Source organism: Theobroma cacao, chromosome 9 (assembly GCF_053813885.1).
Source record: "Theobroma cacao isolate CCN51 chromosome 9, ASM5381388v1, whole genome shotgun sequence".
In the NCBI taxonomy this organism is placed as follows: domain Eukaryota; kingdom Viridiplantae; phylum Streptophyta; class Magnoliopsida; order Malvales; family Malvaceae; genus Theobroma; species Theobroma cacao.
In genome coordinates, this window is record NC_142647.1 from 44,555,219 (window position 1) to 44,573,094 (window position 17,876).

The following is a 17,876-nucleotide window of genomic DNA, read 5'->3' on the forward strand; positions in this document are numbered from 1 at the left end:
TATTTGCCACGTGACAATTGTCATCAAAAAGACATATCAATTGATCACGTGGCAAATGACATGACATAAAAGTGTTAACTATACCGTTGACTAACGAAAGTTAGTTAATAGTTAATGAGAGAAACTTATTTGATCTAAAATAAAAATTTAAGAGATTAATTGAACGCAATAAAAGGATAAAGGCTTAATTGACTTTTTTTATGCAATTCAAGTGCTCATATGAATGTTTAACCTTTTTTTATGCACTGTTAAATTAAACATTCATGTTACATGTGATTGAGATTTTTATTTCAATCATAATATCTCATAACTCGAATAAATGTATAAATTCTAATGTCTTCAACAATTAAAAAAATATCTTACTCTTAAAAAGAAACCTAGCTAATCCAGTTAGCATATATGTATATAGTAAATTGTCACAACAATGAAAGCACATTAATTAAATATATATGTTTATGTAAAAATAATTGAAAGGAAAATATATTTCTACCGTCCAGGATCTACTTCTTTGGACGTCTTATCACATCAATTTATATCTTTATAACATCTTTCCGGACATTGTGGTTGAAATCAAATATTCTGCCACCATCTAACAATCTTGAAATTATATTTTGAGAATACTAATTGTAACACAGTCCAAAATCAATATTTATGTCCTACCATTTGTGAACGACATGGAATTGACACATACACGTGCATTAACGCATTCCATGCCTCTTGCCTGCTTGTTTTCTCTTTTTCTTTATGTTTGTTCTCTCTCTCTTTCTTTTCATTGTATGAGAATAGAATCAACGGAGGCAGTATTCGAGGGTTAGAAGGAACAGTAAAAAGGTTCCCTAATAGAGCCAAAACATGTGTACGAAGAACCCCATCCCCCAAGAGAAAAGCATATTGCGTATCTAGCCAAAAAGCATTTATTTCTTTCCTTTTTTGAATTCCATTCCATCATGCAATGGCTATTGGCTATTGGCTATTGGCTCTTGGGCTCATCAATTCCATGTCATGGGCTTTGGGGCCGATGCTACATATTCAATGAATATAAAAAAACAGGAAGTACTATATTTTTTCAGGTTCAACTTGATTTGATTTGATTGAAAAGCATAGATTTTAATGAAAAATAAATAAATAAAAAGTTATGGAAACTACGACAAGGAAACTGATTAGAAAGGCTGATAAGCAACCAAAGATCACAAAAACTGGTCAACTGCCCATGCGCACGGTTGCCCCACTTTGACATGAAATCCCATTACAAGCGTAGTATACTGCTTATTCCCCCAGTACATATAATTCTCAATTATAACTATCTCTCTCCACCCAAATGCAATGTATATGAGCTGCCAGCTAACTAAGTTCAAGAACAAGGCTCCAAAATTTATTTTCCGTTTCGATATATCATTTATGCACACATTTCCGAAACATGGATAAATACAGTTCATATTTGACATTTTCTTGTATGTCGCTATTCCTTATATGGCAAGGACCAGTGGTGATGATTTCTCACCCATTGAATTATGCCGATTATGTTATATGGGATATCTTAAGGGCTTAATTTCTTTGGTTTTTCTGCTAGGATCAAGATCTATCTAAGAAAGATTTGAGGAACCCTTGATAGTGAACTTGAGTAGTTTTAATTATACTCTACAAGATGTATAGAAAAATGTTTTATACTAAAGGAATCCGTATAAAGACTCAATGGATGGTTTATATAGTTGTACAGCTACTCAATTTTCTTGATTTCTTTGTCACGTTTTTCATTCGCTAGGAACAAATATTTTAGAGCCCATTGGACCAATTACCCCACCCAACCTGTTCCCTAAAGTGGAAGGTTGGTCCAGACACACAAGGTCCAAGGACATCTAAGATTATTGGACCCCATCTGTGTATGTAAGTATGTAGATTCTGGAAATAGGAGTATAGGAGGATAAACGGGGTATGGGGCGCCTGAGCTCAAACTCAGATTGCGGTATTGAAGGTTAAGATCATGTTGTGAACATCTTTGAGTAGGAAGGTTAGAGTTTATGGAATTCGATTTGGCTATTTTCCTTTTGATTTTTGAGGATAAAGGGATTGAAATTCAATTATATAAACAGAGGGAAGCATCTACCACTTTTATTTTGGATAGCTTAAGCCCAACCACTTCCATAAAAGTTTATTTTGCCCAAAACTTTAGTTCAAGAGTTCAGGCCAACTCATCGTCCAACCTACCTGTGAGTTGTGAATGCCTTTGATTATTTAACCAAAAAACAAGAGAGAGAAAGTATTAAGGAATAGCTTGAGTAGTAGTTAATTATTTTTATATCTTTCAAGTTTTACATATTTATTTGATTTTATGAAACATTTTTCATATGTGTTTATATGTTTCTGTTCGCAACCTTATCAAAAAAACAAAAGTTGTGGTACTTCATAGCCGCTTTAAGTGCCCAACCTTCTCCACCAATAACCAGCAGGCAGCAAAAACGAGCTCTACCTAACACTCTGTCCATCTTTCAGCACAAACAAACAAAAGGGTTGTTTAAAAGCCTGGCTTTTTGGACAGCCGAGTTTTCTAAAGCGTTTTAACTTCAGCTGAAAAAAGTGATCGTTTTTCTGTTCCGAGCTTTGGGGTCCTTTTTTTGTTCCCTCGAAATTTCCGGCAATGACGCCATTGGGAATTCTTGGTATACTGTTTCTGCTGCTTGCTTTATACTGTGGGATAGACCCTTTTAAGCACAGTGCAATCTCAGGATTTCCTGACTTTGAGGCTTACAAGGTGGATATGCCTTCATGGGAACTGTCTCCGACGGTGAGGGACAAGGATAATTTGCTTCAGAAATCAGAGATTAAGTTCTTGAACCAGATTCAGGGCCCGGAGAGCATCGCGTTTGACCCTCTTGGACGTGGTCCTTACACTGGTGTTGCTGATGGTCGGATTCTCTTCTGGGATGGAGAAAAATGGAAGGAGTTTGCTTATACTTCAAGCAATAGGTGAGTTTTCAAGTTCTTGCTAATGGGTTTATGGGTTTTTTTTGTCCCTTCTGTTTTTTTTTTTGGTTGCAGAATTAGCTTATGCTACATAGTCGTATTTTAGATACCTGGTAAGTAATCATTTTCATTTTCTACTTGGTAGAAATTTCTATTAAAAATACGAAATGCATCTTCATGAAAATGAAGTTATTTGATTATGAACATAATTTGAAATATCAGCTGGGAATTATTTTCTTTAGTTAAGGAGTTTTTTGAAAGTGGTTGAACACTGAATTAAAAGCCAATGAAACGATTTACACTGTTAAAAATGGTCTTCATCAATTGAGATTTAGAAAACTTTTCCTATTAATGAAAAATTATAAAAGAGGCATATCTTTCAACTTTTCGTCTTTCTTAAACTGCTAGTCAGTAAATTGTAGCTGTAATAAAGTTAAAAGTTGTTGAAGTATGGCAATTATTCTGTCAGATGGCAGTAGAAAGTTGGTCTGGTTTTCTGCTATGCTATGAGTTTTTCTTGTTGCTGATTTCTTGGAAAATCTCTCCAACTGCAAGCAGTGTTTTTGGGCATTTACTGTCACAATATTACCCTCATAATCATTTAACTTATGTAATTTGGGATCAGGTCAGAACTATGTAACCCAAAGCCATCACCACTGAGTTACCTGCCAAATGAGCATATCTGTGGCAGGCCTTTGGGCCTTCGATTTGATAAGAACACTGGAGATTTATACATTGCGGATGCATATTTGGGGTTGTTCAAGGTGGGTCCGGAAGGCGGATTAGCAACATCACTTGTAACCGAGGCAGAAGGGGTGCCACTGAGGTTTACCAACGACCTTGACATTGATGATGAAGGAAACATATATTTTACTGATAGCAGCAGCATATACCAGAGGAGGTAGGCTTCTGATGATATTTTTCTTTCTAAGATGTAGACAATAATTTTGTTGAAACTGTTAGTACTTTTAGAAAAATCATGAATTGCTGAAGCATTTATTGAAACACAAGGGCATAGAAATGTCACCTAATCTCTAGGTCATGAACAGGATGCACAGAACACTATCATTTTGTTGCAACTTTAGCAATATTAACAAGCTGCTCCATAGAACTGACTCTAGCTGTGGGAAGGAATGTCCCAAACCTTGTTGAGACTAGAGGGTTCTCCATATACACAGTTTTTTTATTTAATTGATACTTCCTATTTACACTATGTCTCTAATTTGGGTGAAAATCATTTAATTCACCGTGCTTATAAATTGTCTGATTATTTTGTCTGTGTATCCATCCCTGAGCACTTAAGGGTGTAATTCACATGCTATGAGATGCTTGAGAATCATGCATAGTTTTTTGTGTGACGCTTGGATGTGTGCCAGCTTTTAAACTGTTGGAAGTGTTTGTTAAAAAGAAGAACTCTTGGTAAAGGATAGCACTTTGAAATATCCAATTGATTTTCATAGATAAAAATTTATATATTCTAACCATTGACATATTGAAACTCTGCAAATCCCTACTTAAAACCATCTTTATAAATTTAGTTATGCTTATTTTGATCGAAGTGTGAACCTTCCAAGAGTACATTTGCAACTTCTGAGAGTGAAACTGAGCAAATTTTCTGTTGCTCCAGCAACGTTGCATTGTATATATATGTCCCTCCCATTTAAGACCCCATCATGCAGATTATCAGTTGGTACTAACACAGTAATAATGTTCAGGAACTTCATGCAGCTGGTTTTTTCTTCTGAGAGTAGTGGGAGGCTTCTGAAGTATAATCCACACACAAAGGAAGCCACTGTCCTTGTGAGAAATATCCAATTTCCTAATGGTGTATCCTTAAGCAATGATGGTTCTTTTCTTGTCTTTTGTGAAGGATGTCTCGGCAGGTCAGCTTGCTTCTAAATTTACTTGCCTTTGATGTGCCCTAGCCAATACTAAATTTACTCGAAAGCTTTTCATATAGATTTAAATCTGAAGCCAATACTAAAGCTTTTCATTTAGATTTAAGTCCAATGATGGCTTTTAACACTGCTAGCACCATTTTGCTTCAACTGATGCATTGAAAGCGCATACTGCCCAAAAAGAGGGGAAAATAAAAGCAGGTAGATTCTGCTTTGGGAATTTTGAAAAGACCATATTAGATAATGGAAGTTGCAACAGGTGTTTTGAAGTTTTTTTTTATTCACTTTAAGTGCTTGTTTGGCCTGACTTTTTTTTAGCTTATCTACATCTCAAATGCAAAAGTCAGGTCAAACATAAATTTTGATAAGCTCTTAAAAATTTCAAAGAATAAAATTTTGAAAAAAAAAAGCTTCTGAAAAAGCTCCTGTGAGGGGTTTTTTCTTCTCTTCTTTTAAAAATGCAAGAGAATTTTTATTTTTGTTTCAAAAATATTCTCATCTGTTAAATATAATTACAATATTACTTTCTAAAAAAAAAATATCTTTTATGATAATTTTAATTAAAATTATAACTTATAAAAAAGAATTTATAAAAAGAAATTTACCAAACAATTTTAACTTAATTTTAAAAGCTATTATTTTTCATAAAAGCTTTATAATAGCTTTTAAATTATAAAAAAATCAAGCCAAACAGGCTCTAAGTGTTTTTTTTTTTTTTTTGCAAAAGAATTTATCATGTTTGAGTCGTGTTGCAATATGATTCTGATCAAATTTGGGCAAATAGGCTATATGCTATTATGAGGACAAAAGTAATAAAAGCGGCATTTTTTTTGTAGTTTGCTTTGATCGTTAAGTGCTAGGATTCCAGAGGAGATGTAGATTTTAAGAAACTCTCATGAGCATTCAAAACTCAGTTCTTAATAGTTGAAGAAATAACTATTACCTGTTTCTATGTGATGGTTTGATATCTGTTAAATGCAGATTACACAAGTACTGGTTGAAAGGTGAGAAAGCAGGGACTTCAGAGGTATTTGCCATCTTACCAGGATTTCCTGACAATGTCCGCACGAATAAAGATGGCGAATTTTGGGTAGCAATTCACTGTCGCAGGTCCATTTACGCTCATGTATTGGGATTATACCCAAAACTTAGGAAATTCCTTTTAAAGCTCCCCATCTCTTCAAAGATTCAATACCTGCTTCATGTTGGGGGTAAGTTGCATGCAATAGTTGTCAAATACAGCCCAGAGGGAAAGCTGTTACAGGTTTTAGAGGATAGTGAGGGAAAGGTTGTCAGAGCAGTTAGCGAAGTTGAAGAGAGGGACGGCAAACTATGGATGGGGAGTGTTCTCATGCCGTTTGTTGCAGTTTACGACTTGGCTTAAGTTGACTCACTTGGCATGCTGAATGTGGCCATCTTCATTTTTGGCTTTGTTTCCCCATGAAAAGTCAGAATCTTTGAAGATCTGAATTGTGCCACTGCAGTATACATCTTTTAATTTGATTTCTAGGTGTATACTTGTTATCGGTATGGCTTTATCAGAAAGAAGTTAAGACTTTATTACTGCAATTGCAAGATTTCTTGTTTAAACAACAGTCAAACAACCTCCTTCCCTGCCCCGGACATAGTTTATGTCTCCAACAATTAATCCTGCTTGAATAACCTCCTCTCTTTTTTTCTTTTTTTTTTCTCTTTACTTGTCTAATGCCTGAGGAAACACAATGAGAATAGTTCTTCCATGGCAGGACTTCATCCTAGATAATCAAATACAACTACCAAGAGACCATTAAGCCAAAAATAAATTAAAACAGAAAAAAAAAAAAAAAAGAAAAGAAAGGGAAACCCACTGGCATAGGATCTGAGTTTCATGCAGGCTACATTGCAGAAGACCCAATGCTTAGGATTATTATCAGAATATAATATCTTCATTAGTTGTAAAAAACAAACTTCTTACTTATGGCTTGCTAAGAACTGTGTCAAATTTGTTCAAAAATTTTCATTTAGACAGTGATTGAATTGGTAAATTTTTGAAGAAAGACTTCATTTTAATGGTGGTAAAAACTGCTTGAGGAAAACTCCAATGTATTTGGTTTTTCCATTAATTCAAACAATCTTTAGTTAGCCAGATGAATTTGTTGATTCTTACATTCATATTCCAAATAAATCTAAAATCTATGAATACATTGAATATTTTTAATATCTTAAATAAGCAATCATAATATGAAATTATTGTTAACAGTATGGGATATTAAATATCTCTTATTTGTTTTATTGTTATAATTAAAATCGTAATTAATTTATCTAAAAATTTTATAATTAAAAAATTAGCATAATATTCAAAAAATACCTGAATTATTTAAAAAATTTTAAATAAATTTTTATTCTTTTATTGTATTCAATTAAATTTTTATTTTTATTTTAAGTGAAATAAATTTTTATAAACTAATTATCATTAATCAAAATGTTCATTATTATTTTATATTAATATAATGTTGACATGATGTTAATGTGAAAGACGAAAAATATTATAATACTATATTAACATATTATATCAATATATTATATCTCCATCAATTATAACATATTAATATGTAATGTTAATGTCACGTCAATATTATGAAACAATAAGTGATATTTTGATTAATAAAATCATTAATTATAAAAATTTATTTGAATTAAACTAAAATTTAAAATTTATTTAACTCAAAATAAAAATAAAAATAATAAATATATAAATTTTATTTAAACTTTTTTAAATATTATGGCAAAAATTTGACACGTGAAAATATAATTGGTGAGTGCCCTCATTGTACAGGATCTGAACCGCACCCCATCTAAAAGCAGGAAGGCCGAGGATTCCACTAAGAGAAGCGAGAGATCAATTAATTCGATAGAAAAGAGGGAGAAAAAAAAATAAGAAACGAAGAAGAGGAGAAAAAATGGGGGAGTCATCATCAGAGTCATTCTTGAAGAAGTACTGGGAAGGCTACAGAGACTTCTGGGCAGAGCGATTTCCGTTCACTGAAATCTATTCAAGATTCATCAAACGTGAAGAGTCTCTTCCTCCTTGGTCTGAATCCGATGTCCATGAGTTCATCGCTTCTGATCCCGTTCATGGCCCCACCGTAATCATTTCCATCTTTTTCACTTTTGGGATGTTTTTTCGTATTGCGTTCTTTGATTTAGTTCAAATTTTAGCAGATTTAATCATTTTTACTATACCCTTTTCTTTTATTCTTGTTTTCTTACTGATTTTTGTTCTCAAAATATTATCTGTACCTCAGCTTTTTGATATAGTTGGGATATGTTTACCGTTGGGAGAAATTCAAGATCAGTTTCTTTTCTTTTTAGCTTCTTTAATAATTATTTCCTGGTACCCTTTTCGTATTTCTTTTATTCTTCCTGATTTGAAAATAGTTTCTTTTCCTCTTCGTGTACAAGCTTTTGTTTTGATTTATTATGGGGTGGAGTTTATAGGTTAGAATTATTGGGTTTTCCTGACTTGCTAAGCTACACTGTAGAGCTTCTGGGTATTTGAGTTAGTTTTAGTTGGAGAGAAGGTCATATCAATGCAAATTTCAGTATGTTTATATATATGAACATATTTCTATCTCAGTGCTCTCCTTGTGATTTTATCTTAAAGTCTTTGCAAATGTTAAAGCTTGAAAGTACTAACAAGAGTGGGATTTTTTTAATTGATTTAAAGTTTATTGGGTAAGTTATTGTTAAAGATTGAATAGTATTTCCTTAAGGTAGATATACGCAGATAAAGTTATTGCCGCTTCATTATGGTAGTAGCAATACTACAACATACTTTCCTGCAAATGCTTAATTTTGTTGTCTCGTTTTTCAGTTGAAGACTGCTAGGAATGCAACAAACATTGCCTTAGCAGGAGGTGCCATTGGAGCAATATCAACTGCTGGTTTGGCCTGGAAATATTCAAGGAGTTTACATGGTAATCTACTTCATATTCTCTTTGGTCAAAACCTTTTATGCTGTAAAGTAGTTGGAAGAAAAGTCAAACTATGGATTTCTATGAATATGAAAATCCCAGTTTCTTTAAGAATTAGGAGAGCATGTGGGAGGATGCCCCTTTTGTGGATTGCATTGTTAAGCTGATATGAATATATAATACTATCAGGAATTCACGTATGATTTCCAATAGGTAGTGAAAGAAGGTTATGAGGCAATGGTAAGTACATAAACCATCTCTCTGTTCTGTATGAGTCATAATCTCTTTTGTTTTATGTGTTCTCCTTGTAAACTGATGTTCTTTAGTTTCTTAGAAGTTTTTTCTGTCTTCTTGGCCTGTCTAGGTCTTACTAGTAGCTTTCTTTGCTGTTTTGGGAGCACTATTAGTACTAGGAGATGGTCTAGCTTGTTTCCTGGCTTGTGGTTTTCTTTTTCGTTCAAGCTTTCATTCTTTATTTCTGTTTGGTCCGATGAGAAATAATAATTTAGTTGAAGTAGATCAGCAGGAGAGACACCAAAGATTGAACGAGAAAATACAATTTAGCCGAGTATTCCAGATACAAGAACATGAAAAAGCTTGAGAAGGATGAAAGTTAGTAGAAATGAGAAACCAAGAATATACTTATTTTAAAATGTCTATTTGAGTTAGCTGCTGGCTTAAAATGCCTTCCTTTGTCCCGTATGTATTCCCTTACATAAAATCATCTCTGAACTGGAATTTAGTACTCTTCACAGGAATGGAAGGTGTTCCAAGGGGCTTGCCCCCTATGCCCTACCCCATCCCACTACAGCATGCAATTACCTTGCGATTATAATTTTGCTTTGTAAGTCCTATATAATGCTCACCTGTATAGTTTCAGTTGGACTTAAATTGATGGATGGTGTAAAAGAGTTAGAACCTTGGCTGGATTGAGTGTGGTGGTCATAGGACTCGTTTCTGCATTAGTCATTCCAAAACTTTGCATTCACAAAAACATTCTTTGTTGCAATTTTTTCCTGTATTATAAATCACGGTTACAACTTGGTTTGTCTGATGTCATGAGACAAAGGAAAGCTTCTCACCCCTATTTTTCTGTTAGGTGCTGGACTGTCTTTCGCAGCAGGAGCTGTCTTTGGTTGGACATTTGGACAAGAAATTGCAAACCACTGGTATCAACTCTACAGGTTGGACACAATGGCTGCGCAGGTCAAATTTCTGGAGTGGTGGGAAAGCAAGTGTCAGAGGCGGTCTTGAACTCAGCGTGATGTTGAAAGCAGCACCAAGACTTGGTTTCCATTTGCTTAATAATGACAACCTGTTCAAAATGCAATGTTTGGTTCAATGCGTGGGCTTTTTGTTAGAAACTTTGCTTTCTAGTTTGACAGAATAGAAGCAAATTGATGGAAGTAGTTGTTTACAATACATGTTCTAATAAATTGCTTCACTTCCACAATGGTTGGTATTATTATAAAATTTTCTTATCCCTTTGGACAAAGCTATTCGCAAACATGCAAATCAATTTTCTTGGGCAGGGCATTAACTTTGGAAAGTTAGCTGCTTTTCCAACTGTAGTCGAGCAATATCAAGGTGTAGTTGTATCAAGTAAATTTGATTGGAAATGGTTCAAGCTTGCCCAAGTGGTTGAAGTAGGCCAGCTTATAAAAACTTAGCAGTTCCAATACATGGTATGAGTGGCTTCACATTAACGTGGAGCAGGATGGCTTCTGGGCATGGCAATTTGGTTTGCAGTTTCAGCGTTCTAGGCAGTTGATCATTGCTCATCACTTTCACTAGAAATTCAATGTACTTCTTTTACAGGTCAGGTCTATAAATATATCACCGATGGGGTCTTGGTAAGTCTTTAACTGGTGATTTGTTAAACGACTTCATATGTATGAAAATATAATTGTCACCATCTTGCAATGTAAAACTTATTCTATGAGACGGTTACTTGTATGTCAAAAAAAATCAGGTTGAGCTAAAAGCCACCATCACCACTCACTAGGGATATATACATATATATATATACATACATATATATATATTTGCTGGAAATCTGAGTAACTATCTAACAGACTCGGGCCAGAACGAAGTTCCTGAGACATGAGTAGAAATATATATATAGTAGGGATAAAATTCTGTGTGATCGTAGTAAAATTTATAATAATCCTCATGAAGCACCTCATCAAGCAAGAATTCGTCACAAGTTCAATTCTTGGGCGCCTATCATACAGGGCTTAAAATTATATTCATAAATTCAGTTTAAAATATAAACTAATTTACATAATCTGATAGTTCCTAGGTCCAAATATAAGAACCTTTCTTTTTTGTTTTTCGGCGACTTTTATTCTGAATCAGTTCTCAATCACCAACTGCTCTCTTCGAATGTCCGAGGATATATAGAATGGCTTGAGAAGGAGGTCAAAACATCCATCAAAAACATAACACATCTGGAAAAGAACATTTGACCCAGTATCAGAGAACACAATGTTCATTAAGAATTAGAGATACATCATTAATGTAATGTCACAGCAATAGAACAAAAAGAATTGAAGAATAACTTATTAAAACAGCCGGTATGATAAGCACTAGAGATCAAATGAAAGAAGCATACATAAAAAATAACTTATTAAAGATTATAAAAACTATATATAGGAGAAGGAGAAGAAGAAAAAGAAGAACTGAACTGAAGAACATATCATTTAAAAAAGTGAACGATAACCACATGGGACCAATCATCATAGAAAGGTATATCAGATAAAAGATCATCCATATGCTGCTACTGAAATCAAGAAAAATTTCAACACCTCAGCTTACCTTTGAAGCTATAAGACTTTCAGTTGATGCAGCTGCTGAAACAATACTTATTTGGAACCAGAACTTGCAGCACATGAAGCTTGTGCACTAGTGTCAGTCAAAGGAGTTTCTCCACCAGCATTTGATATCGGGTGGTTATCTGATTCTGTATCAGACCTATCTTCCAAGCTGCTTGATACAGTAGAAGTGCTGGTTCTATTATCTCTGGTTTCCAAACGCTCCATCATGCGAGAGACTGTTGCAATGCCAGCATTAACCTCTCTCCTAACTTCAGAACCAATATCGGCCATGGAAGTGTTGCGAGAGAAAAATCTCTCCTTCCACCCCCTTGTACTCTTTGAAATTGACTCTTTGTATCTAAATAAGATCCATAAGTCAAAATAAGAGTGCAAATTTTAAATAAATCATGTAAAAGAAAATATCAAAATATCACCCTAGTTTAAAATGTCAAATGTCTCCATATGACAAATACCTCATTGAAACAGCATTAAATCGCGATTTTAATGATTCTGAAAATGATTGGAATTCTGAAGGTCCTGCTCTATCTTGACTATTAGGAGAACACTGATTAGGAGACCTCCTGCAAGAGAACAATAAAAAATATTATTGTGATCGACATAAAGCAAGGCTGAAAGATGTGTTCTAAAGAAGTTTACCAGACACTTGACAGAACTACCTAATAAGAGAAAGATAAACAAAATCAAGTTAGAGAACAGCGTACCTATTGTTCAAGGAATTTCCTTGATCATTGACCAAAAGAACACTCGAGCCAGATGCTGACGCAGACTGCTGATCAGCTTGGGCAGAAGGTAGTGGAGTAATTGAAGCTGATGATTCTTCCCCCACTGTTCTTGCAGGAGAGGATGGAGTTCCAACAGTGATTGACAGGGCTGGTTCACCTTCTCTCTGAGTTGGAGATGAAGATATAGGACCAGTAGAGGGTGCATTAGGATGAGTCGAGAATACTAAGAACTGTGGACGACCTTGAGCTGATGACCTACTCCTCAGACCTTCCCTTCTTGCAATGTGACGTGCTCGGCCCATTGCAGCAGCAGCAGCCAAGTGCTGGATTATGCGCTCCTCAAGCTCAGCATCATTTGCCCCCACAGGCAGCTGCATTAAAAGCAACCCCATGAGTATGGCGGAATTGGGCTTAGATTCAATTTAATGACGAAAATGAGGATGCTAGGCATCAAACTAGCAGATGAGAAGTACAAACATGTTGTAGTTCAAAATCCCCAAGTGTTGGATGATGAAATATGGTTGCATTTCTGGCGGGATTGAGCCTAAAACTCCTTTCACGTTCAACAGCCTCAAGCAACTCCTGGCTGCAAAAGCAAGAGAAATTATTAACATGTAATACATGTGGGCAAGAAGAATTTGGAACAGGTTAATAAAAAATAAAACAGGAAAAAAAAGCATAGATGCAACAACAACCTGGTTGGATCTTTCAGGCTGATTGGCTGCCAGCACATGGGGCACTGAGAACTCCTCTGACACCTGCAAGATTAAAATAGTAAAATGAAGCGTGAAGAAAATAATTACTTGTTGTTTCTTTCCCTTTTTGATAAGTAGAATGAACTAGATTCATATCCCATATAATGATATAAACTTCAATACAATATACAACCCATAAAGTTCAGATAAGATTCTTTTATCAGGTGGAATGATTGAAGCTTAAGAGGGTCAAGGGGTTGAGTAAACTCATTGAACCAGTAGTTACAGACTTCTTGTAGCATGTAATTACTTCATCATCCATAATCTAATCATAATTGAAGTTGCCGATGATTTTCTTTGACAAATTCTTCTACAGCACCCAAGCTATTGAGCTCCAGAATTCAATCAAATGTGACTCCTCTCTTTTTTAAAATCTATGTTAGAATTATAGATCACTATTCTGGACTAGTTCTGAGACTGAATGGCAATAGGTAGAAGAAAAGCTAGCGTTTTAAACTGGGGATTTCACTTGTTCATAACATGCAAAACTAATACTCTCTAATGCCCTCTTGCATCCCAATAATCCATATTTTCCTTAGGTATTAGAATAACCAAAATTCAGAAGCTACAAGCCAAAACAACCTTTGATAGTGGTAGGGAAAGAGGTGACAGAAGCAGTTTTAACAAATACTGAAATTGACATCTAAAAATATTATACACACTCAACAACTACCCACACTTCATTCAAGTTACGTAATTCCCAAAAATGCCTCATATGCTATTTGTTTCTCATGTGTCATAGAATTTCCTAAAATTTATCATAGAGAATGCATGTCTATATCATGCATCACAAGAACATCACACACATATAGCAATTAGTCATGCATATTCTCAAATCGCAATTCACTTAAGTTTTGACAAAACATAATTGTCATTATCTTGGTAAATATACAAAGAAAGTTCATAAGAATATATCAAAGTTTATATAGCCCATAAAATGAGATTAATGCAACAAAAGTTTAGTCAAGAAAGATAAGAGGGAAAGAGAGGGTAGAAAGACTGCATGGTAAGGCCATTTGGAGCTGCTGCCTTTGGCCCAGCCACTCCTATCCCCCTTTTTGTGGTTGAGCCCGCAGGGCCAGGAGTTCCAATTGCAGGCTCCTGCTTAAAAAAAAGGGGTTATCCTGATTTCCCTAGGGGGAAAAAAGAAAAGAAAAGAAAAAGGGTCATCCTAAAAGACCAAAAGATAAGGAAAAAAAAAAAGAGAAATGAAGCTAGGTGAAACTTAAAGCCATGTGCAATAATGAACAAAAGACAACAGGGCGATCCTATCGACATTTTTCCATTAAAGTCGCATTATACCAAAAATTTTGATTCACCAACAACTAACGAAAGATCCAACTGAAGTTATTAGAATGTTTTGAGGAAAGTAAGGTCCTGCTAAGACTTCTACCAATATGCACTAACCAATAAATGCATCTAAAAAATTTTTTAAAATGAAGAAAAGATGAAAAGAACCCGATAGCAGCAATTAGGATAAAGCATAAGTAGATAATTCTTTTATGAATCAAAGAAAATATGCCTAGGTCTGAGTCTCTGAGATGCAGGGCCTTTTCCACCATCTGCCACTCTAACCAAAATACTTACTGCAGTTTGGCCTCAGTGGTCCCACAAAAATACATGGTCAGGTTAAACTTGAATAAGCAATCTCCTATGCAGCAAAAAACTTTAAGCATTTAGAAATTTAGATATTTCACAACGAGTCCCTCAACTTCAAATAATTCCAAAGCTATTCCTAACTAGGATTGGTTTGCCAGGTACTCAAAGAAAAGGCATGCGAGGCTTTCACTAACTTTGCAACATGTTTTTGATATGGTCTTGAATTCTAGTAAAGAGGACCCTTTCTATAATAAGGCTCAGTAAAGGAGGGTATTTTGAGTTAAATCTTTCTGGAGGGAATTATTGAAACAAAACTCAAGATAAGGGAGGAAAAGCTTTCCATGGAAAGCTATATCATAGAAAGCATCTTATCTCCCAGAAACTTTCTTTTAGAATTTATTAGAATTAGGAATGATTGCCTAACATTTGACATGAGATATTTTTGCTTCCATGGAGAAATCAAAATGCACATTAGGCATGATTCACAAGTTGCAATGCTTTCTTATCATGAACATGAGGTTATACCAACAATGTTGATAAAAGTTTGATCTCTTTTGTGGTGATCAGAAAGTGAAATGAACAATGTGCTTTCATACTTTAAACTCACATGCTAATACTGCTTCTGACCTGCCTGCACTCTAGACCTAGGCAACGAGGATGCCACTTGATTCTACTTAAATGTAACTAGATGATCTATTCTGCCATAATTTACAAAGCTTCCCACTTTTAAAACACTAAGATGAACTTGCAATGCATAACATATAACTATATAGAATCCAAAATTCTAACCCTGAGACAAGAGCGACAGCTAAATCAGTCCCCATTGGTAAACATTTTCCAAATTTTTACAAGTCAAATTAATTTGGGTATTTTACTAACCTAAGTTATTTCCCTGACTGAATTATAAACCTAAATAGATAGCCACATTTGAGCTCAAAACTAGACCATCAAGCCATCACTTTTCACATATGCAGATATAACATGAACCATATAGAACATCTACAACAAATTTTATAACATGGATAAAGATTAGACTACCATTCAAGAATGCACTGAAGATGAAACTCATGCTTGCAACTGGTCACCTGTAAGGATGCAACAAACAAAGATCAAAGAAATGTCCATTCACATATCAAACAAATAATAATAATCAAATTTCAGGCATATATACCGTCGATGGGTCACTTTCACAGAATGCTTCAAGGCATATACTGCAGGCATCATCACAAGCATCCTGGATTCCCCCTTCCACAAAAGCTGCAGCCGAGGTTAAATGCGCCTCGGACTTGGTATCTTCCATCCCCTAAAAGGCCAAACACCAAAGCATCCATTTTTAATCTCAATTCCAAATAATAACACAAATAGGAAATGAAACTAACATAAGTCCTAGGAACAAAATGAAACCAACAACGACCGGTAAAGAAATTCGACAGCTTGATAAAGACTAACCCAACAAAACAGTCCGTATATAATCAACACTGAAGACACGGACACTACACTGATCAGATGCATAAAATCCGTTCACTTTAACAAGAGATCAACAAAATTAAGCCCTAAAAACTTCAAACAAAAAAAATTACTAAAAAACAGAAACTCCAAAATTCACAATAAATACTGAAAACTACATACATATATATATATATATAAAAATCCAACCAACTTTTCCCACAAATTCCTAAAATTTACCTCCAATATCTCAACAACCAAAGGCCCCAAAGAAAAACCCAGAAAACAAAATTAAAAAAAACCCAGAATTTACTTTACCTCCATTTGAGAGTTTAACTAAGAAAACCAGCTGATTATCAAGCCAGTAGATCGATTAATGAAACAGGAGAGTTTAAAAAAGAAACTAGATTTTTTGAAGATTGAGCGAAGAGGAAGACTTTGAAATTGGTTTTTATATTTTTTGTGAAGTTTTTGGGAAGAATCGATGAAAGTTGATGACTTTTTGTTATTGTTAACAGAGTGGGGAGAAGACTTTAGGCTAAGGCAAGTGAAAACTGGAAAAAGAAAAAAAAAAACAAAGAACCTAAAGCTGGGTCCTCTGGCGTCTGTGGTTTCGACACGTGGCAATTTCACTGTAATATCTTTGACGATTCTTTCTTCTATCAGTCTGTCGTACTGCACTGACTTGGTTTAAGTACCAAACACGTCAGCGTGAAAAATGGTTTAAAACTATAATATTATGTATATAATTTACATATTAGAAATAATAAAAAAAATTATAAATAGTGTTGGTAGTAATGAAATATAATAATAGTAGTAATTTTACATTAATCAATATCTTTCTATAAATATTACGAATAAGGTCATCAAATACCTTCACAACTTCTTTGGCAAAACTTTTGTTGTAATTATTAGTTTCATATAGCATCTTCTATACATAAAGGAAATAGACATACTATATGTTTGTATATTAGATATTTTATAAGCTCTCTAGTATTTTATATTTTATTTTACTATTGTTTATTTGGTAAAATATTCCTAATAAAAGGTTAAATTTGCGACGCTTGACAAGTTGACGTGTGGATACGTCTATCCATTGATATCCCAGATTGACAAAAACAAAAAAGTTAAAACGAAAGTCTCCTTTTTTTTCCTTTTTCTTTTTATAATAAATGCAAAATCTATTTTATGTTAAAAGATTTGAAATATTTTAACTGTAATTGACAGTTATTTTTTAATCATACAACGCCATTGTTTACAACAACGGCATCAAACACACCTGTTTCAAAAAAAATATTTCAATATTTTTGTATTGATCACTTAATGATGCACACACATGTGATTGCACACAATTGAGAGTATGTTTGGTTTATTTTTTTAATTTAAAAATTATTATAAAAAATAATAATTTTTAAAATTAAATAAAATTATTTAATAAACTGTTCGATAAAATAAATTATATAATTTTAATTTTGATTAAAATTACGATAAAAAGTATTCATATTATTTTTAATCACTTAATAAATCAAAGTGAAATAAATTTTTTTCGAATTTATATATAATTTTATATGTTAAAATCTAATAAATACATATAGAAATCGAACAGTTCTTAAACTTTATATAGTAATAATAGTATTAGATTTTTATTGATTTAATAAATAATTAGATTATAATACTTTAATTTCTCAAAAAGAAGAAAAAAGAG

The 17,876-nt window shown here is 33.9% G+C and overlaps 3 protein-coding genes across 4 annotated transcripts; 2 read left to right on the forward strand and 1 right to left on the reverse strand.

The window, feature by feature from the left end:
• The first annotated feature begins 2,485 nt into the window (after positions 1-2,485).
• Positions 2,486-6,521, forward strand: SSL3 (strictosidine synthase-like 3). The gene is made up of 4 exons (XM_018127447.2): positions 2,486-2,964; positions 3,587-3,862; positions 4,677-4,844; positions 5,841-6,521. The coding sequence occupies exons 1-4, from the start codon at positions 2,636-2,638 to the stop codon at positions 6,241-6,243; spliced, it is 1,176 nt and encodes a 391-aa protein (XP_017982936.2). The 5' UTR covers positions 2,486-2,635; the 3' UTR covers positions 6,244-6,521.
• Positions 6,522-7,663: 1,142 nt separating this feature from the next.
• On the forward strand, positions 7,664-10,307 carry SDH6 (succinate dehydrogenase subunit). Its single transcript, XM_007015551.3, has 3 exons — positions 7,664-7,984; positions 8,713-8,815; positions 9,912-10,307. The coding sequence occupies exons 1-3, from the start codon at positions 7,799-7,801 to the stop codon at positions 10,064-10,066; spliced, it is 444 nt and encodes a 147-aa protein (XP_007015613.1). The 5' UTR covers positions 7,664-7,798; the 3' UTR covers positions 10,067-10,307.
• Positions 10,308-10,873: 566 nt separating this feature from the next.
• Positions 10,874-16,681, reverse strand: RHF2A (RING-H2 group F2A). 2 transcript variants are annotated; one of them, XM_018127445.2, is made up of 9 exons: positions 16,490-16,681; positions 15,897-16,028; positions 15,764-15,810; positions 13,067-13,129; positions 12,849-12,957; positions 12,351-12,742; positions 12,102-12,209; positions 11,630-11,986; positions 10,874-11,262 (listed from the first exon to the last, which is right to left on the reverse strand). In XM_018127445.2, the coding sequence occupies exons 1-8, from the start codon at positions 16,493-16,495 to the stop codon at positions 11,677-11,679; spliced, it is 1,167 nt and encodes a 388-aa protein (XP_017982934.2). In that variant the 5' UTR covers positions 16,496-16,681; the 3' UTR covers positions 10,874-11,262; positions 11,630-11,676. The 2 variants fall into 2 exon arrangements, with proteins under 2 accessions (XP_017982934.2, XP_017982933.2); XM_018127444.2 differs by lacking the exon at positions 16,490-16,681 and adding an exon at positions 16,175-16,252.
• Positions 16,682-17,876: the final 1,195 nt, after the last annotated feature.